This window comes from Scyliorhinus torazame, chromosome 3 (genome assembly GCF_047496885.1).
Source record: "Scyliorhinus torazame isolate Kashiwa2021f chromosome 3, sScyTor2.1, whole genome shotgun sequence".
Lineage (NCBI taxonomy): Eukaryota > Metazoa > Chordata > Chondrichthyes > Carcharhiniformes > Scyliorhinidae > Scyliorhinus > Scyliorhinus torazame.
This window is the reverse complement of record NC_092709.1, coordinates 352,987,182-353,013,742: the sequence shown is the minus strand read 5'-3', so window position 1 is coordinate 353,013,742 and position 26,561 is coordinate 352,987,182. Positions and strand designations below refer to the sequence as shown.

At 43.6% G+C, this 26,561-nt stretch overlaps 1 protein-coding gene across 3 annotated transcripts in view; it reads right to left on the bottom strand.

The window, feature by feature from the left end:
* LOC140409341 (heat shock 70 kDa protein 12B-like) overlaps positions 1 to 26,561 on the bottom strand; it is a 244,519-nt gene that overhangs the window by 156,741 nt on the left and 61,217 nt on the right. For all 3 annotated transcript variants that reach the window (XM_072497755.1, XM_072497757.1, XM_072497756.1), the window contains 2 exons: positions 18,794 to 18,894; positions 17,461 to 17,585 (listed from right to left, as the gene is read on the bottom strand). In XM_072497755.1, the coding sequence (XP_072353856.1) occupies positions 17,461 to 17,585; positions 18,794 to 18,894 (226 nt within the window). The remainder of the gene's footprint in view (positions 1 to 17,460; positions 17,586 to 18,793; positions 18,895 to 26,561) is intronic.

Below are 26,561 nucleotides of genomic sequence, written 5' to 3'. Positions count from 1 at the left end.
ACACATTTACTCACATTTACTCACACACACATTTACTCACACACAGATTTACCCACACACACATTTACTCACACACAGATTTACTCACACACACATTTACTCACACACACACTTTTACTCACACACACAGATTTACTCACACACACAGATTTACTCACACACACATTTACTCACACACACACATTTACTCACACACACATTTACTCACACACACATTTACTCACACACACAGATTTACTCACACACACAGATTTACTCACACACAGATTTACTCACACACACACATTTACTCACACACACAGATTTACTCACACACACAGATTTACTCACACACACACATTTACTCACACACACACACTCACACACACATTTACTCACACACACACATTTACTCACACACACAGATTTACTCACACACACAGATTTACTCACACACAGATACACTCACACACAGATTTACTCACACACACACATTTACTCACACACACACATTTACTCACACACACACATTTACTCACACACAGATTTACTCACACACAGATTTACTCACACACAGATTAACTCACACACAGATTTACTCACACACACACTGTTACTCACACAGACATTTACTCACACACACATTTACCCCCACACACATTTACTCACACACACATTTACTCACATTTACTCACACACACACATTTACTCACACACAGATTTACCCACACACACATTTACTCACACACACATTTACTCACACACACATTTACCCACACACACATTTACTCACACACATTTACTCACACACACACATTTACTCACACACGGATTTACTCACACACACATTTACTCACACACACACATTTACTCACACACACAAATTTACTCACACACACAGATTTACCCACACACACATTTACTCACACACACACATTTACTCACACACACATTTACTCACACACTCATTTACTCACACACAGATTTACTCACACACACATTTACTCACACACAGATTTACTCACACACAGATTTACCCACACACACATTTACTCACACACACATTTACTCACACATAGATTTACCCACACACACATTTACTCACACACACACATTTACTCACACACACACATTTACTCACACACAGATTTACTCACACACACATTTACTCACACACACATTTACTCACACACACATTTACTCATACACACACACATTTACTCACACACAGATTTACTCACACACAGATTTACTCACACACACATTTACTCACACACACACATTTACTCACACACAGATTTACCCAAACACACATTTACTCACACACACATTTACTCACACACACATTTACTCACACACACACATTTACTCACACACACATTTACTCACACACAGATTTACCCACACACACATTTACTCACACACACACATTTACTCACATTTACTCACACACACACATTTACTCACACACACACATTTACTCACACACAGATTTACCCACACACACATTTACTCACACACACATTTACTCACACACACATTTACTCACACACACATTTACTCACACACACACATTTACTCACACACACAGATTTACTCACACACAGATTTACTCACACACAGATTTACTCACACACAGATTTACTCACACACACACATTTACTCACACACACACATTTACTCACACACAGATTTACCCACACACACATTTACTCACACACAGATTTACTCACACACACATTTACTCACACACACATTTACTCACACACACATTTACTCACACACACACATTTACTCACACACACATTTACTCACACACACACATTTACTCACACACACACATTTACTCACACACACATTTACTCACACACACATTTACTCACACACAGATTTACCCACACACACATTTACTCACACACACACATTTACTCACATTTACTCACACACACACATTTACTCACACACACACATTTACCCACACACACATTTACTCACACACAGATTTACTCACACACACATTTACTCACACACACATTTACTCACACACACATTTACTCACACACACATTTACTCACACACACACATTTACTCACACACACAGATTTACTCACACACAGATTTACTCACACACACATTTACTCACACACACACATTTACTCACACACAGATTTACCCACACACACATTTACTCACACACAGATTTACTCACACACACATTTACTCACACACACATTTACTCACACACACACATTTACTCACACACACACATTTACTCACACACACATTTACTCACACACACATTTACTCACACACACACATTTACTCACACACACACATTTACTCACACACACATTTACTCACACACACATTTACTCACACACACATTTACTCACACACACACATTTACTCACACACACAGATTTACTCACACACAGATACACTCACACACAGATTTACTCACACACACACATTTACTCACACACACACATTTACTCACACACACAGATTTACTCACACACACAGATTTACTCACACACATTTACTCACACACACACATTTACTCACACACACATTTACTCACACACACACATTTACTCACACACAGATTTACTCACACACACATTTACTCACACACACATTTACTCACACACACACATTTACTCACACACACAGATTTACTCACACACAGATACACTCACACACACATTTACTCACACACACACATTTACTCACACACACACATTTACTCACACACACATTTACTCACACACAGATTTACTCACACACAGATTTACTCACACACACATTTACTCACACACACATTTACCCACACACACATTTACTCACATTTACTCACACACACACATTTACTCACACACAGATTTACCCACACACACATTTACTCACACACACATTTACTCACACACACATTTACTCACACACACATTTACCCACACACACATTTACTCACACACACATTTACTCACACACACACATTTACTCACACACGGATTTACTCACACACACATTTACTCACACACACACATTTACTCACACACACACATTTACTCACACACACAGATTTACCCACACACACATTTACTCACACACACACATTTACTCACACACACATTTACTCACACACACATTTACTCACACACAGATTTACTCACACACACATTTACTCACACACAGATTTACTCACACACAGATTTACTCACACACACATTTACTCACACATAGATTTACCCACACACACATTTACTCACACACACATTTACTCACACACACACATTTACTCACACACACATTTACTCACACACACATTTACTCACACACAGATTTACTCACACACACATTTACTCACACACAGATTTACTCACACACACATTTACTCACACACACATTTACTCACACACACATTTACTCACACACACACACATTTACTCACACACAGATTTACTCACACACAGATTTACTCACACACACATTTACTCACACACACATTTACTCACACACACACATTGACTCACACACAGATTTACCCAAACACACATTTACTCACACACACATTTACTCACACACACATTTACTCACACACACACATTTACTCACACACACATTTACTCACACACACACATTTACTCACACACACACATTTACTCACACACACACATTTACTCACACACACATTTACTCACACACACACATTTACTCACACACACATTTACTCACACACAGATTTACCCACACACACATTTACTCACACACACACATTTACTCACATTTACTCACACACACACATTTACCCACACACACATTTACTCACACACAGATTTACTCACACACACATTTACTCACACACACACATTTACTCACACACACATTTACTCACACACACATTTACTCACACACACAGATTTACTCACACACACATTTACTCACACACACATTTACTCACACACACACATTTACTCACACACACATTTACTCACACACAGATTTACTCACACACAGATATACTCACACACAGATTTACTCACACACACATTTACTCACACACACATTTACTCACACACACACATTTACTCACACACACATTTACTCACACGCACATTTACCCACACACACATTTACTCACACACACATTTACTCACATTTACTCACACACACACATTTACTCACACACAGATTTACCCACACACACATTTACTCACACACACATTTACTCACACACACATTTACTCACACACACATTTACACACACACACATTTACTCACACACACATTTACTCACACACACACATTTACTCACACACAGATTTACTCACACACACATTTACTCACACACACACATTTACTCACACACACACATTTACTCACACACACAGATTTACCCACACACACATTTACTCACACACACACATTTACTCACACACACATTTACTCACACACACATTTACTCACACACACATTTACTCACACACACATTTACTCACACACACATAGATTTACCCACACACACATTTACTCACACACACATTTACTCACACACACACATTTACTCACACACACATTTACTCACACACACACATTTACTCACACACACATTTACTCACACACACAGATTTACTCACACACACACATTTACTCACACACACACATTTACTCACACACACACATTTACTCACACACACATTTACTCACACACACATTTACTCACACACATTTACTCACACACACATTTACTCACACACCATATTTACTCACACACACATTTACTCACACACACATTTACTCACACACACACACATTTACTCACACACAGATTTACTCACACACAGATTTACTCACACACACATTTACTCACACACACATTTACTCACACACACATTTACTCACACACACACATTGACTCACACACAGATTTACCCAAACACACATTTACTCACACACACATTTACTCACACACACATTTACTCACACACACATTTACTCACACACACATTTACTCACACACACACATTTACTCACACACACACATTTACTCACACACACATTTACTCACACACACACATTTACTCACACACACATTTACTCACACACAGATTTACCCACACACACATTTACTCACACACACACATTTACTCACATTTACTCACACACACACATTTACTCACACACAGATTTACCCACACACACATTTACTCACACACAGATTTACTCACACACACATTTACTCACACACACACATTTACTCACACACACACATTTACTCACACACACATTTACTCACACACACAGATTTACTCACACACACATTTACTCACACACACATTTACTCACACACACACATTTACTCACACACACATTTACTCACACACACATTTACTCACACACACAGATTTACTCACACACAGATATAGTCACACACAGATTTACTCACACACACATTTACTCACACACACATTTACTCACACACACATTTACTCACACACACACATTTACTCACACACACATTTACCCACACACACATTTACTCACACACACATTTACTCACATTTACTCACACACACACATTTACTCACACACAGATTTACCCACACACACATTTACTCACACACACATTTACTCACACACACATTTACTCACACACACATTTACTCACACACACATTTACTCACACACACACATTTACTCACACACAGATTTACTCACACACACATTTACTCACACACACACATTTACTCACACACACACATTTACTCACACACACAGATTTACCCACACACACATTTACTCACACACACAGATTTACTCACACACACATTTACTCACACACACATTTACTCACACACACATTTACTCACACACACATTTACTCACACACACATTTACTCACACACACATTTACTTACTCACACATAGATTTACCCACACACACATTTACTCACACACACATTTACTCACACACACATTTACTCACACACACACATTTACTCACACACACATTTACTCACACACACATTTACTCACACACACACATTTACTCACACACACATTTACTCACACACACAGATTTACTCACACACACACATTTACTCACACACACACATTTACTCACACACACACATTTACTCACACACACATTTACTCACACACACATTTACTCACACACATTTACTCACACACACATTTACTCACACCATATTTACTCACACACCATATTTACTCACACACACAGATTTACTCACACACACATTTACTCACACACACATTTACTCACACACATTTACTCACACACACATTTACTCACACCATATTTACTCACACACCATATTTACTCACACACACAGATTTACTCACACACACATTTACCCACACACAGATTTACCCACACACACATTTACCCACACACACATTTACTCACACACACATTTACTCACAGACACACATTTACTCACACACAGATTTACTCACACACACAGATTTACCCACACACACATTTACTCACACACACAGATTTACTCACACACACATTTACTCACACACACATTTACTGACACACACACATTTACTCACACACAGATTTACTCACACACACATTTACTCACACACACATTTACTCACACACACACATTTACTCACACACACATTTACTCACACACACATTTACTCACACACAGATTTACTCACACACAGATTTACTCACACACACATTTACTCACACACACACATTTACTCACACACACATTTACTCACACACACACATTTACTCACACACACATTTACTCACACACACACATTTACTCACACACACACATTTACTCACACACACACATTTACTCACACACAGATTTACCCACACACACATTTACTCACACACACACATTTACTCACATTTACTCACACACACACATTTACTCACACACAGATTTACCCACACACACATTTACTCACACACACACATTTACTCACATTTACTCACACACACACATTTACTCACACACAGATTTACCCACACACACATTTACTCACACACACATTTACTCACACACACACATTTACTCACACACACATTGACTCACACACACACATTTACTCACACACACATTTACTCACACACACGTTTACTCACACAAACACATTTACTCACACACAGATTTACTCACACACAGATTTACTCACACACACAGATTTACTCACACACACACATTTAATCACACACACACATTTAATCACACACACACATTTACTCACACACATTTACTCACACACACATTTACTCACACACACACATTTACTCACACAGATTTACTCACACACACATTTACTCACACACACAGATTTACTCACACACACATTTACCCACACACACACATTAACTCACACACACACATTTACTCACACACACGTTTACTCACACACACGTTTACTCACACACACATTTACTCACACACACATTTACTCACACACAGATTTACTCACACACAGATTTACTCACACACACACATTTACTCACACACACACATTTACTCACACACACATTTACTCACACACACATTTACTCACACACACACATTTACTCACATTTACTCACACACACACATTTACTCACACACACACATTTACTCACACACACACATTTACTCACATTTACTCACACACACACATTTACTCACACACAGATTTACCCACACACACATTTACTCACACACACACATTTACTCACATTTACTCACACACACACATTTACTCACACACACATTTACTCACACACACATTTACTCACACACACACATTTACTCACACACACATTTACTCACACACACATTTACTCACACACACACATTTACTCACACACACACTTACTCACACACACACATTTACTCACACACACACATTTACTCACACACACACATTTACTCACAGACACACATTTACTCACATTTACTCACATTTACTCACACACACATTTACTCACACACACATTTACTCACACACACACATTTACTCACATTTACTCACACACACATTTACTCACACACACACATTTACTCACACACACACATTTACTCACACACAGATTTACTCACACACAGATTTACTCACACACACATTTACTCACACACACACATTTACTCACACACAGATTTACCCAAACACACATTTACTCACACACACATTTACTCACACACACATTTACTCACACACACACATTTACTCACACACACACATTTACTCACACACACACATTTACTCACACACACATTTACTCACACACACACATTTACTCACACACACATTTACTCACACACAGATTTACCCACACATACAATTACTCACACACACACATTTACTCACATTTACTCACACACACATTTACTCACACACAGATTTACCCACACACAGATTTACTCACACACAGATTTACTCACACACACATTTACTCACACACACACTTTTACTCACACACACAGATTTACTCACACACACAGATTTACTCACACACACATTTACTCACACACACACATTTACTCACACACACATTTACTCACACACACATTTACTCACACACACAGATTTACTCACACACACAGATTTACTCACACACAGATTTACTCACACACACACATTTACTCACACACACAGATTTACTCACACACACAGATTTACTCACACACACACATTTACTCACACACACACACTCACACACACATTTACTCACACACACACATTTACTCACACACACAGATTTACTCACACACACAGATTTACTCACACACAGATACACTCACACACAGATTTACTCACACACACACATTTACTCACACACACACATTTACTCACACACACACATTTACTCACACACAGATTTACTCACACACAGATTTACTCACACACAGATTAACTCACACACAGATTTACTCACACACACACTGTTACTCACACAGACATTTACTCACACACACATTTACCCCCACACACATTTACTCACACACACATTTACTCACATTTACTCACACACACACATTTACTCACACACAGATTTACCCACACACACATTTACTCACACACACATTTACTCACACACACATTTACCCACACACACATTTACTCACACACATTTACTCACACACACACATTTACTCACACACGGATTTACTCACACACACATTTACTCACACACACACATTTACTCACACACACAAATTTACTCACACACACAGATTTACCCACACACACATTTACTCACACACACACATTTACTCACACACACATTTACTCACACACTCATTTACTCACACACAGATTTACTCACACACACATTTACTCACACACAGATTTACTCACACACAGATTTACCCACACACACATTTACTCACACACACATTTACTCACACATAGATTTACCCACACACACATTTACTCACACACACACATTTACTCACACACACACATTTACTCACACACAGATTTACTCACACACACATTTACTCACACACACATTTACTCACACACACATTTACTCATACACACACACATTTACTCACACACAGATTTACTCACACACAGATTTACTCACACACACATTTACTCACACACACATTTACTCACACACACACATTTACTCACACACAGATTTACCCAAACACACATTTACTCACACACACATTTACTCACACACACATTTACTCACACACACACATTTACTCACACACACATTTACTCACACACAGATTTACCCACACACACATTTACTCACACACACACATTTACTCACATTTACTCACACACACACATTTACTCACACACACACATTTACTCACACACAGATTTACCCACACACACATTTACTCACACACACATTTACTCACACACACATTTACTCACACACACACATTTACTCACACACACAGATTTACTCACACACAGATTTACTCACACACAGATTTACTCACACACAGATTTACTCACACACACACATTTACTCACACACACACATTTACTCACACACAGATTTACCCACACACACATTTACTCACACACAGATTTACTCACACACACATTTACTCACACACACATTTACTCACACACACATTTACTCACACACACACATTTACTCACACACACATTTACTCACACACACACATTTACTCACACACACACATTTACTCACACACACATTTACTCACACACACATTTACTCACACACAGATTTACCCACACACACATTTACTCACACACACACATTTACTCACATTTACTCACACACACACATTTACTCACACACACACATTTACCCACACACACATTTACTCACACACAGATTTACTCACACACACATTTACTCACACACACATTTACTCACACACACATTTACTCACACACACATTTACTCACACACACACATTTACTCACACACACAGATTTACTCACACACAGATTTACTCACACACAGATTTACTCACACACACATTTACTCACACACACACATTTACTCACACACAGATTTACCCACACACACATTTACTCACACACAGATTTACTCACACACACATTTACTCACACACACATTTACTCACACACACACATTTACTCACACACACACATTTACTCACACACACATTTACTCACACACACACATTTACTCACACACACACATTTACTCACACACACATTTACTCACACACACATTTACTCACACACACACATTTACTCACACACACAGATTTACTCACACACAGATACACTCACACACAGATTTACTCACACACACACATTTACTCACACACACACATTTACTCACACACACAGATTTACTCACACACACAGATTTACTCACACACATTTACTCACACACACACATTTACTCACACACACATTTACTCACACACACACATTTACTCACACACAGATTTACTCACACACACATTTACTCACACACACATTTACTCACACACACACATTTACTCACACACACAGATTTACTCACACACAGATACACTCACACACACATTTACTCACACACACACATTTACTCACACACACACATTTACTCACACACACATTTACTCACACACAGATTTACTCACACACAGATTTACTCACACACACATTTACTCACACACACATTTACCCACACACACATTTACTCACACACACATTTACTCACATTTACTCACACACACACATTTACTCACACACAGATTTACCCACACACACATTTACTCACACACACATTTACTCACACACACATTTACTCACACACACATTTACTCACACACACATTTACTCACACACACACATTTACTCACACACGGATTTACTCACACACACATTTACTCACACACACACATTTACTCACACACACACATTTACTCACACACACAGATTTACCCACACACACATTTACTCACACACACACATTTACTCACACACACATTTACTCACACACACATTTACTCACACACAGATTTACTCACACACACATTTACTCACACACAGATTTACTCACACACAGATTTACTCACACACACATTTACTCACACATAGATTTACCCACACACACATTTACTCACACACACATTTACTCACACACACACATTTACTCACACACACATTTACTCACACACACATTTACTCACACACAGATTTACTCACACACACATTTACTCACACACAGATTTACTCACACACACATTTACTCACACACACATTTACTCACACACACATTTACTCACACACACACACATTTACTCACACACAGATTTACTCACACACAGATTTACTCACACACACATTTACTCACACACACATTTACTCACACACACATTTACTCACACACACACATTGACTCACACACAGATTTACCCAAACACACATTTACTCACACACACATTTACTCACACACACATTTACTCACACACACACATTTACTCACACACACATTTACTCACACACACACATTTACTCACACACACACATTTACTCACACACACACATTTACTCACACACACATTTACTCACACACACACATTTACTCACACACACATTTACTCACACACAGATTTACCCACACACACATTTACTCACACACACACATTTACTCACATTTACTCACACACACACATTTACCCACACACACATTTACTCACACACAGATTTACTCACACACACATTTACTCACACACACATTTACTCACACACACATTTACTCACACACACAGATTTACTCACACACACATTTACTCACACACACATTTACTCACACACACACATTTACTCACACACACATTTACTCACACACAGATTTACTCACACACAGATATACTCACACACAGATTTACTCACACACACATTTACTCACACACACATTTACTCACACACACACATTTACTCACACACACATTTACTCACACGCACATTTACCCACACACACATTTACTCACACACACATTTACTCACATTTACTCACACACACACATTTACTCACACACAGATTTACCCACACACACATTTACTCACACACACATTTACTCACACACACATTTACTCACACACACATTTACACACACACACATTTACTCACACACACATTTACTCACACACACACATTTACTCACACACAGATTTACTCACACACACATTTACTCACACACACACATTTACTCACACACACACATTTACTCACACACACAGATTTACCCACACACACATTTACTCACACACACAGATTTACTCACACACACATTTACTCACACACACATTTACTCACACACACATTTACTCACACACACATTTACTCACACACACATTTACTTACTCACACATAGATTTACCCACACACACATTTACTCACACACACATTTACTCACACACACATTTACTCACACACACACATTTACTCACACACACATTTACTCACACACACACATTTACTCACACACACATTTACTCACACACACAGATTTACTCACACACACACATTTACTCACACACACACATTTACTCACACACACACATTTACTCACACACACATTTACTCACACACACATTTACTCACACACATTTACTCACACACACATTTACTCACACACCATATTTACTCACACACACATTTACTCACACACACATTTACTCACACACACACACATTTACTCACACACAGATTTACTCACACACAGATTTACTCACACACACATTTACTCACACACACATTTACTCACACACACATTTACTCACACACACACATTGACTCACACACAGATTTACCCAAACACACATTTACTCACACACACATTTACTCACACACACATTTACTCACACACACATTTACTCACACACACATTTACTCACACACACACATTTACTCACACACACACATTTACTCACACACACATTTACTCACACACACACATTTACTCACACACACATTTACTCACACACAGATTTACCCACACACACATTTACTCACACACACACATTTACTCACATTTACTCACACACACACATTTACTCACACACAGATTTACCCACACACACATTTACTCACACACAGATTTACTCACACACACATTTACTCACACACACACATTTACTCACACACACACATTTACTCACACACACATTTACTCACACACACAGATTTACTCACACACACATTTACTCACACACACATTTACTCACACACACACATTTACTCACACACACATTTACTCACACACACATTTACTCACACACACAGATTTACTCACACACAGATATACTCACACACAGATTTACTCACACACACATTTACTCACACACACATTTACTCACACACACATTTACTCACACACACACATTTACTCACACACACATTTACCCACACACACATTTACTCACACACACATTTACTCACATTTACTCACACACACACATTTACTCACACACAGATTTACCCACACACACATTTACTCACACACACATTTACTCACACACACATTTACTCACACACACATTTACTCACACACACATTTACTCACACACACACATTTACTCACACACAGATTTACTCACACACACATTTACTCACACACACACATTTACTCACACACACACATTTACTCACACACACAGATTTACCCACACACACATTTACTCACACACACAGATTTACTCACACACACATTTACTCACACACACATTTACTCACACACACATTTACTCACACACACATTTACTCACACACACATTTACTCACACACACATTTACTTACTCACACATAGATTTACCCACACACACATTTACTCACACACACATTTACTCACACACACATTTACTCACACACACACATTTACTCACACACACATTTACTCACACACACATTTACTCACACACACACATTTACTCACACACACATTTACTCACACACACAGATTTACTCACACACACACATTTACTCACACACACACATTTACTCACACACACACATTTACTCACACACACATTTACTCACACACACATTTACTCACACACATTTACTCACACACACATTTACTCACACCATATTTACTCACACACCATATTTACTCACACACACAGATTTACTCACACACACATTTACTCACACACACATTTACTCACACACATTTACTCACACACACATTTACTCACACCATATTTACTCACACACCATATTTACTCACACACACAGATTTACTCACACACACATTTACCCACACACAGATTTACCCACACACACATTTACCCACACACACATTTACTCACACACACATTTACTCACAGACACACATTTACTCACACACAGATTTACTCACACACACAGATTTACCCACACACACATTTACTCACACACACAGATTTACTCACACACACATTTACTCACACACACATTTACTGACACACACACATTTACTCACACACAGATTTACTCACACACACATTTACTCACACACACATTTACTCACACACACACATTTACTCACACACACATTTACTCACACACACATTTACTCACACACAGATTTACTCACACACACATTTACTCACACACACACATTTACTCACACACACATTTACCCACACACACATTTACCCACACACACATTTACCCACACACACATTTACTCACATTTACTCACACACACACATTTACTCACACACAGATTTACCCACACACACATTTACTCACACACACATTTACTCACGCACACATTTACTCACGCACACATTTACTCACGCACACATTTACTCACGCACACATTTACTCACGCACACATTTACTCACACACACACATTTACTCACACACAGATTTACTCACACACACATTTACTCACACACACACATTTACTCACACACACACATTTACTCACACACACAGATTTACCCACACACACATTTACTCACACACACACATTTACTCACACACACACATTTACTCACACACACATTTACTCACACACACATTTACTCACACACACATTTACTCACACACACATTTACTCACACACAGATGTACTCACACACAGATTTACTCACACACACATTTACTCACACACACATTTACTCACACACACATTTACTCACACACACATTTACTCACACACAGATTTACTCACACACACATTTACTCACACACACATTTACTCACACACACATTTACTCACACATAGATTTACCCACACACACATTTACTCACACACACATTTACTCACACACACATTTACTCACACACACATTTACTCACACACACATTTACTCACACACACACATTTACTCACACACAGATTTACTCACACACACATTTACTCACACACACACATTTACTCACACACACAGATTTACTCACACACACAGATTTACTCACACACACATTTACTCACACACACACATTTACTCACACACATTTACTCACACACACATTTACTCATACACACATTTACTCACACACAGATTTACTCACACACACATATTTAGTCACACACACATATTTACTCACACACACATTTACCCACACACACATTTACTCACACACAGATTTACCCACACACACATTTACTCACACACACATTTACTCACACACACACATTTACTCACACCCACATTTACTCACACACACATTTACTCACACACACATTTACTCACACACACAGATTTACCCACACACACATTTACTCACACACACATTTACTCACACACACATTTACTCACACACACAGTTACTCACACACACACATTTACTCACACACACACACATTTACTCGCCCACATAGATTTACTCACACACATGCATTTACTCACACACACACACACACACATTTACTCACACACTCAGTTACACACATATTTATTCGCACACGCATAGTTACTCGCACACACGTTTACTCACACACACATTTACTCACACACACATTTACTCACACACACATTTACTCACACACACATTTACTCACACACACATTTACTCACACACACATTTACTCACACACACATTTACTCACACACACATTTACTCACACACACATTTACTCACACACACATTTACTCACACACATACACTCACAGACATATACTCACAGACATATACTCACACGCCTTTACATACACACACAATTACTCACGTGCACACTCATTCATTCACACACATGTTTACACACAGCCATTTACACACGCACAGACATACAGGCATTTAGACACACAGACATTTACATACAGACATATTTACATAAAACAAATGTGCACACAGACATTTACACAGTCATTTACACACACAGACATTTACACACACAGACATTTACACACGCAGACATTTACACACATGCACAGGCAGGCATTTACACACACACTTTTACGGAGATTTACACACACAAGCACACAGGCATTTATACATAGAAATGCATTTACACACACAGATATTTACACACATGCACACAGAGACATTTTTACACAAAAGGTTAAAAGCAGTAGGTGTTCAGCAGGATAGCTGTAAACTGCAGGAAGACGTCAATGGATTTGTCAGCTGGGCAGAAATGTGGCAAATTGAATTCCATTGAGGTGATGTATTTGGGAAGGCCAAACAAGACATAGCATCACAGGATAAATGGGAGGATGCTGAGAGTTGTGGAGGAAGTGAGTGACCTTGGAGCGAATGTCCACAGGTCGATCAGCTGGTGGAAAAGGCGTATAGAGTCCTTTCATTTATTAGCCTATTAACTCCAGCACAGAGTTCAGTGACGAGGAGGTACCGATTTAAAGCGATTGATAGAAGGATGGAGAAGGAAAACGAGGAAAAATATTTTCACCCAGATGGATGTGGGGGTCTGGAACTCACCACTTGAAAGGGTAGTGGAGACAGAAACCCTCAACGCATTTAAATGGTGCCTGGATGTGAACCTCAAGTCCCTAACCTTGGGACTTGATGGGTGGTGCATGCTGGCATCATCGAACAGGCAACAAACAAATATTGGCCAAGTACCTCATCATGTGTATGGTCTCGGGATCCTGGACCAGGCTGAACGCGTAGCCACTTGCGGTGGTCCCGAAGTCAATAGCGACCACAACACTGAAGGGCTGATATCGCGGTGTGCTCCCGAGGGACCTCTGCGAAAACAGTTAGCCAGTCAGGAAACATCCATGGAACAATCCATTTACACCACAGCTGTGAACAGCCCGCAATGTTTCACAGCCAATTCAGCACCCTTTGAAGTGTAGCCTCTGCGGGAATGTACAAAACGCAGCGGCCAATTTCCGCACAGCAGGATCCCACAACCATAAGACCAGGCGACATGTTTTTCATCACCAGAAAATAAAACCCCTTCATCACCAGAAAATAAAACCTACATCACATCACGCAAAGTCGCCGTAGTCCCAGGTGCCCCTAAGCTGCTTTCCCCCTCACAGGCTGACTGGTGGGGGTTTAACCTGAGGGTCACCACACCCATGGCAAGGGGTTGAGAAGGCAGGGTCTTTATTAATAACCGCAGCCGGTACGGGAATTGAACTCGCATTGCTGACCTCGCTCTGCATCGCAAACCAGCTGTCTAGCCAAGTGAGCTAAACCCCCCCCTTCACCACAGCACATTCAGCGATACTAAACTTACTGATAGTTCCTGATCTTTCACACAGCGGGTGAAAGGGGAGGATTCACCCCCAGTCTGGTACTGCAGTCTGTGTGCATTATTTAACATGGGAATTATATTTCGGACATATAGGTGAATGCTGGCTCTAATTGGCAGCACGGTAGCACAGTGGTTAGCACCGTTGCTTCACAACACCAGGGTCCCGGGTTCGATTCCCGGCTTGGGTCCCTGTCTGTGCGGAGTCTGCACGTTCTCCCCGTGTCTGGGTGGGTTTCCTCCGGGTGCTCCGGTTTCCTCCCACAAGTCCCGAAAGATGTGCTGTTAGGTGAATTGGACATTCTGAATTCTCCCTCAGTGTACCTGAACAGGCGCCGGAATGTGGCGACGAGGGGATTTTCACAGTAACTTCATTGCAGTGTTAATGTGAGCCTACTTGTGACACTAATAAGGATTATTATTATTAGGAATCTATTCAAGATTCTGTCTCTAATTCCACTGATTGAACTGGAGAACATTTCGTCAGAATCCTCCTCGGACAGACACAATCTTCATTGATTTTGTATCTTTACATAAAACATTTCAGGCTGATTCCGAGTCTGACAGATTGCAATGCGAGTGGTCATGGTGTGTTACTCTTCTGTGTCTGATTGAGTCTGGTACGGTCAGAGGTGGGGGATCTATCCGGAGGGCCACTCACTGGCTTTGCTGACACTGCCGTGAGTTACTTACCGGGGACACTGATGGGGTGAGGGGAGCAATGCTGTAACTCTCAGGGTTCTGCGGAGAGCTTGGAGCAGGAGGACGTCTCGGTGGCTTATCACCTCCAGCATCTAAGGATCAAAACAAAGTCAAGTGTGAGACACAGAAGTCGAGATTTACCTTTTCTGCAGGAACACCAGGAGTCCATTCAGCCCCTCTCGAGCCTGTTACACAGGAACAGGAGGCCCATTCAGCCCCTCTCGAGCCTGTTACACAGGAACAGGAGGCCCATTCAGCCCCTCTCCAGCCTGTTACACAGGAACAGGAGGAGGCCCATTCAGCCCCTCTCCAGCCTGTTACACAGGAACAGGAGGAGGCCCATTCAGCCCCTCAAGCCTGCTACACTGGAACAGGAGGAGGCCCATTCAGCCCCTCAAGTCTGCAACACTGGAACAGGAGGAGGCCATTCAGCCCCTCTCCAGTCTGTTACATAGGGACAGGAGAAGCCCCATTCAGCCCCTCGAGCCTGTTACACAGGAACAGGAGGAAGCCATTCAGCCCCTCTCCAGTCTGTTACATAGGGACAGGAGGAGCCCCATTCAGCCCTTCTTCAGTCTGTTACACAGGAACAGGAGGAGACCATTGAAACCCTCTCGAGCCTGTTACACAGGAACAGGAGGAGGCCCATTCAGCCCCTCTCCAGCCTGTTACACAGGAACAGGAGGAGGCCCATTCAGCCCCTCTCGAGTCTGCAACACTGGAACAGGCGGAGGCCATTCAGCCCCTGTCCAGCCTGTTACACAGGAACAGGAGGAGGCCCATTCAGCCCCTCTCCAGCCTGTTACACAGGAGCAGGAGGAGGCCCATTCAGCCCCTCTTCAGTCTGTTACACAGGAACAGGAGGAGACCATTCAACCCCTCTCCAGCCTGTTACACAGGAACAGGAGGAGGCCCATTCAGCCCCTCTCGAGCCTGTTACACAGGAACAGGAGGAGGCCATTCAGCCCCTCTCGAGTCTGCAACACTGGAACAGGAGGAGGCCATTCAGCCCCTCTCCAGTCTGTTACATGGGGACAGGAGAAGCCCCATTCAGCCCCTCTCGAGCCTGTTACACAGGAACAGGTGGAGACCATTCAACCCCTCTCCAGTCTGTTACACAGGACCAGGAGGAGGCCCATTCAGCCCCTCTCCAGTCTGTTACACAGGAACAGGAGTAGGCCCATTCAGCCCCTCTCCAGTCTGTTACACAAGAACAGGAGGAGACCCATTCAGCCCCTCTCCAGTCTGTTACACAGGAACAGGAGGAGCCCCATTCAGCCCCTCAAGCCTGCTACACTGGAACAGGAGGAGGCCCATTCAGCCCCTCTCCAGTCTGTTACACTGGAACAGGAGGAGGCCATTCAGCCCCTCTCCAGTCTGTTACATGGGGACAGGAGAAGCCCCATTCAGCCCCTCTCGAGCCTGTTACACAGGAACAGGTGGAGACCATTCACCCCCTCTCGAGCCTGTTACACTGGAACAGGAGGAGGCCATTCAGCCCCTCTCCAGTCTGTTACACTGGAACAGGAGGAGACCCATTCAGCCCCTCTCGAGCCTGTTACACAGGAACAGGTGGAGACCATTCAACCCCTCTCGAGCCTGTTACACTGGAACAGGAGGAGGCCATTCAGCCCCTCTCCAGTCTGTTACACTGGAACAGGAGGAGACCCATTCAGCCCCTCTCGAGTCTGTTACATAGGGACAGGAGGAGCCCCATTCAGCCCCTCTCGAGTCTGCAACACTGGAACAGGAGGAGGCCATTCAGCCCCTCTCGAGTCTGTTACATCGGGACAGGAGGAGCCCCATTCAGCCCCTCTTCAGTCTGTTACACAGGAACAGGAGGAGACCATTCAACCCCTCTCGAGCCTGTTACACAGGAACAGGAGGAGGCACATTCAGCCCCTCTCCAGCCTGTTACACAGGAACAGGAGGAGGCCCATTCAGCCCCTCTCGAGTCTGCAACACTGGAACAGGCGGAGGCCATTCAGCCCCTCTCCAGTCTGTTACATAGGGACAGGAGGAGCCCCATTCAGCCCCTCTCCAGTCTGTAACACAGGAACAGGTGGAGACCATTCAGCCCCTCTCGAGTCTGCAACACTGGAACAGGCGGAGGCCATTCAGCCCCTCTCCAGTCTGTTACATAGGGACAGGAGGAGCCCCATTCAGCCCCTCTCCAGTCTGTAACACAGGAACAGGAGGAGACCATTCAACCCCTCTCGAGCCTGTTACACAGGAACAGGAGGAGGCCCATTCAGCCCCTCTCCAGCCTGTTACACAGGAACAGGAGGAGGCCCATTCAGCCCCTCTCGAGTCTGCAACACTGGAACAGGCGGAGGCCATTCAGCCCCTCTCCAGTCTGTTACATAGGGACAGGAGGAGCCCCATTCAGCCCCTCTCCAGTCTGTAACACAGGAACAGGAGGAGCCCCATTCAGCCCCTCTCGAGTCTGCAACACTGGAACAGGCGGAGGCCATTCAGCCCCTCTCCAGTCTGTTACACAGGACCAGGAGGAGGCCCATTCAGCCCCTCTCCAGTCTGTTACACAGGACCAGGAGGAGGCCCATTCAGCCCCTCTCGAGCCTGTTACACAGGAACAGGAGGAGACCATTCCATCCCTCTCGAGCCTGTTACACAGGAACAGGAGGAGGCCCATTCAGCCCCTCTCGAGTCTGTTACACAGGGACAGGAGGAGCCCCATTCAGCCCCTCTCCAGCCTGTTACACTGGAACAGGAGGAGACCATTCAACCCCTCTCGAGCCTGTTACACAGGAACAGGAGGAGGCCCATTCAGCCCCTCTCCAGCCTGTTACACAGGAACAGGAGGAGGCCCATTCAGCCCCTCTCGAGTCTGCAACACTGGAACAGGCGGAGGCCATTCAGCCCCTCTCCAGTCTGTTACACAGGACCAGGAGGAGGCCCATTCAGCCCCTCTCCAGTCTGTTACACAGGAACAGGAGTAGGCCCATTCAGCCCCTCTCCAGTCTGTTACACAGGAACAGGAGGAGACCCATTCAGCCCCTCTCCAGTCTGTTACACAGGAACAGGAGGAGGCCATTCAGCCCCTCTCCAGTCTGTTACACTGGAACAGGGGGAGACCCATTCAGCCCCTCTCGAGGCTGTTACACAGGAACAGGAGGAGGCCCATTCAGCCCCTCTCGAGTCTGTTACATAGGGACAGGAGGAGCCCCATTCAGCCCCTCTTCAGTCGGTTACACAGGAACAGGAGGAGACCATTCAGCCCCTCTTCAGTCGGTTACACAGGAACAGGAGGAGACCATTCAACCCCTCTCGAGCCTGTTACACAGGAACAGGAGGAGGCCCATTCAGCCCCTCTCCAGCCTGTTACACAGGAACAGGAGGAGGCCCATTCAGCCCCTCTCGAGTCTGCAACACTGGAACAGGCGGAGGCCATTCAGCCCCTCTCCAGTCTGTTACACAGGCCCAGGAGGAGGCCCATTCAGCCCCTCTCCAGTCTGTTACACAGGAACAGGAGTAGGCCCATTCAGCCCCTCTCCAGTCTGTTACACAGGAACAGGAGGAGACCCATTCAGCCCCTCTCCAGTCTGTTACACAGGAACAGGAGGAGCCCCATTCAGCCCCTCAAGTCTGTTACACTGGAACAGGAGGAGGCCCATTCAGCCCCTCTCCAGTCTGTTACACTGGAACAGGAGGAGACCCATTCAGCCCCTCTCCAGTCTGTTACACTGGAACAGGAGGAGACCCATTCAGCCCCTCTCGAGTCTGTTACACAGGAACAGGAGGAGGCCATTCAGCCCCTCTCGAGTCTGTTACATAGGGACAGGAGGAGCCCCATTCAGCCCCTCTTCAGTCTGTTACACAGGAACAGGAGGAGACCATTCAACCCCTCTCCAGTCTGTTACACTGGAACAGGAGGAGACCCATTCAGCCCCTCTCGAGCCTGTTACACAGGAACAGGAGGAGACCATTCAACCCCTCTCGAGCCTGTTACACTGGAACAGGAGGAGACCCATTCAGCCCCTCTCCAGTCTGTTACACTGGAACAGGAGGAGACCCATTCAGCCCCTCTCGAGTCTGTTACACAGGAACAGGAGGAGGCCATTCAGCCCCTCTCGAGTCTGTTACATAGGGACAGGAGGAGCCCCATTCAGCCCCTCTTCAGCCTGTTACACAGGAACAGGAGGAGGCCCATTCAGCCCCTCTCGAGTCTGCAACACTGGAACAGGCGGAGGCCATTCAGCCCCTCTCCAGCCTGTTACACAGGAACAGGAGGAGGCCCATTCAGCCCCTCTTCAGTCTATTACACAGGAACAGGAGGAGACCATTCAACCCCTCTCCAGCCTGTTACACAGGAACATGAGGAGGCCCATTCAGCCCCTCTCGAGCCTGTTACACAGGAACGGGAGGAGGCCCATTCAGCCCCTCTCGAGTCTGCAACACTGGAACAGGAGGAGGCCATTCAGCCCCTCTCCAGTCTGTTACACAGGAACAGGAGGAGCCCCATTCAGCCCCTCGAGCCTGCTACACAGGAACAGGAGGAAGTCATTCAGCCCCTCTCCAGTCTGTTACACAGGAACAGGAGGAGGCCCATTCAGCCCCTCTCCAGCCTGTTACACAGGAACAGGAGGAGGCCCATTCAGCCCCTCTCCAGCCTGTTACACAGGAACAGGAGGAGGCCCATTCAGCCCCTCTCGAGCCTGTTACATAGGGACAGGAGGAGCCCCATTCAGCCCCTCTCGAGCCTGTTACACATGAACAGGAGGAGGCCCATTCAGCCCCTCTCCAGTCTGTTACACAGGAACAGGAGGAGACCATTCAGCCCCTCTCCAGTCTGTTACACAGGAACAGGAGGAGACCATTCAACCCCTCTCCAGTCTGTTACACAGGGACAGGAGGAGGCCATTCAGCCCCTCGAGCCTGCTACACTGGAACAGGAGGAGGCCCATTCAGCCCCTCTCGAGTCTGTTACACTGGAACAGGAGGAGACCATTCAACCCCTCTCCAGTCTGTTACATAGGGACAGGAGGAGGCCCATTCAGCCCCTCTCGAGTCTGTTACACAGAGGGACTGAGTGACTGATTCCGGAATAATTTCCCTTGCTGTGACCTGGAATTCTGTGCCTCTTCCCTGATGAGAGTGTGTCTGACAGACCAGGAATAGAGTCATAGAATCATACAGCCCTCAGGCGGCCATCGAGCCCATTACATTTGTGGTGTCTATTGGAAGTACTGCTCAGTGTGTCCCAGTCCCCTCCTTTTTCCTCCCGTAGCCCTCTAAATGTCTCTACTTGTCAGCTTAACGCTGAGTCTAATGATGATGACCAGACCCTGTTTATTTGTCTAGCTTGGCCTAGTGAATTCATTTACTACTTTAGCCATGCTCCCTGCCGTCATGTGTAAATTCCCTTGTAGGTCCCTCATTGACCCTACTCCTCCTCGTACCACACTTTTACTATTCAAATGCCAACAGAAGACTTTGCGATTCCCGTCCATGTTCGCTGCCAGTCTCTTTTCACACTCTCTCTTTGCTTCTCTTGTACTCTGACCCTTGTATTTTTAGCCTGGTCCTTGGTTGTAATATCCAGCTGACCTCTGTCATGAGCAGTCTTTCCGCTTCATTTTTATCTCTTTTGTCTTTCTGGGAGCTCTGGATTAGCTTGCCGTGCCCTTCCCGTTTGTGGGGCTACACCTTGACTGTGTCTGAACCATCTCACTCTTCATTCTTCTATTCCAGTCTCGCCTGCCAATCTTTGGTCCCAGGTTATCTGGGGAAGGTCCATTCTTACCCCGTTTAATGGAACAGAACAGCACAGAACAGGCCCTTCGGCCCTCGATGTTGTGCCGAGCATTGTCCCAAACCAAGATCAAGCTATCCCACTCCCTGTCATTCTGGTGTGCTCCATGTGCCTATCCAATAACCGCTTGAAAGTCCCTAAAGTGTCCGACTCCACTATCACAGCAGGCAGCCCATTCCACACCCTAACCACTCTCTGAGTAAAGAACATACCTCGGACATCCCTCCTATAACTCCCACCCTGAATCTTATAGTTATGCCCCATTGTAACAGCTACATCCACCCGAGGAAATAGTCTCTGAACGTCCACTCTATCTATCCCCCTCATTATTTTATAAACCTCTATTAAGTCGCCTCTCATCCTCCTCCTCTCCAAAGAGAAAAGCCCTAGCTCCCTCAATCTTTCCTCATAAGACCTATTCTGCAAACCAGGCAGCATCCTGGTAAATCTCCTCTGCACCCTTTCCAATGCTTCCACATCCTTCCTATAGTGAGGTGACCAGAACTGCACACAATACTCCAAATGTGGTCTCACCAGGGTCATGTATAACAAACAAAGAACAAAGAAATGTACAGCACAGGAACAGGCCCTTCGGCCCTCCAAGCCCGTGCCGACGATACTGCCCGACTAAACTACAATCTTCTACACTTCCTGGGTCCGTATCCTTCTATTCCCATCCTATTCATATATTTGTCAAGGCCTATAGTGGCCGCATAACCTCGCGGCTCTTAAACTCAAGCCCCCTGTTAATAAACGCTAACACACTATAGGCCTTCTTCACGGCTCTATCCACTTGAGTGGCAACCTTCAGAGATCTGTGGACATGAACCCCAAGATCTCTCTGTTCCTCCACATTCCTCAGAACCCTGCCGTTGACCCTGTAATCTGCATTCAAATTTTTCCTACCAAAATGAATCACCTCGCACTTATCAGGGTTAAACTCCATCTGCCATTTTTCGGCCCAGCTCTGCATCCTATCAATGTCTCTTTGCAGCCTACAACAGCTCTCCACCTCATCCACGACTCCACCAATCTTGGTGTCATCAGCAAATTTACTGACCCACCTTCAGCCCCCTCCTCCAAGTCATTGATAAAAATCACAAATAGCAGAGGACCCAGCACTGATCCCCGTGGTACACCGCTGGTAACTGGTCTCCAGTCTGAAAACTTTCCATCCACCACCACCCTCTGCCTTCTATGTGATAGCCAGTTACTTATCCAATTGGCCAAATTTCCCTCTATCCCACACCTCCTTACGTTCTTCATGAGCCGACCATGGGAAACCTTATCAAAAGCCTTACTAAAATCCATGTATACGACATCAACTGCTCTGCCTTCATCTACACACTTAGTTACCTCCTCAAAGAATTCAATCAAACTTGTGAGGCAAGACTTACCCTTCACGAATCCGTGTTGACTATCCCGGATTAAGCTGCATCTTTCCAAATGGTCATAAATCCTATCCTTCAGGAGCTTTTCCATTATCTTACTGACCACCGAAGTAAGACTAGAACATAGAACATAGAACACTGTTGCGCCGACCTGCTAAACCACTCTAAAGCCCATCTACACTATTCCCTCATCGTCCATATGTCTATCCAATGACCATTTGAATGCCCTTAGTGTCGGCGAGTCCACTACTGTTGCAGGCAGGGCATTCCACGCCCTTACTACTCTCTGAGTAAAGAACCTACCTCTGACATCTGTCTTATATCTATCTCCCCTCAATTTAAAGCTATGTCCCCTCATGCAAGACATCACCATCCGAGGAAAAAGGCTCTCACTGTCCACCTTATCCAATCCTCTGATCATCTTGTATGCCTCAATTAAGTCACCTCTTAACCTTCTTCTCTCTAACGAAAATAGCCTCAAGTCCCTCAGCCTTTCCTCATAAGATCTTCCCTCCATACCAGGCAAAATTTTGGTAAATCTCCTCTGCACCCTTTCCAAGGGCAGCACGGTAGCATTGTGGATAGCACAATTGCT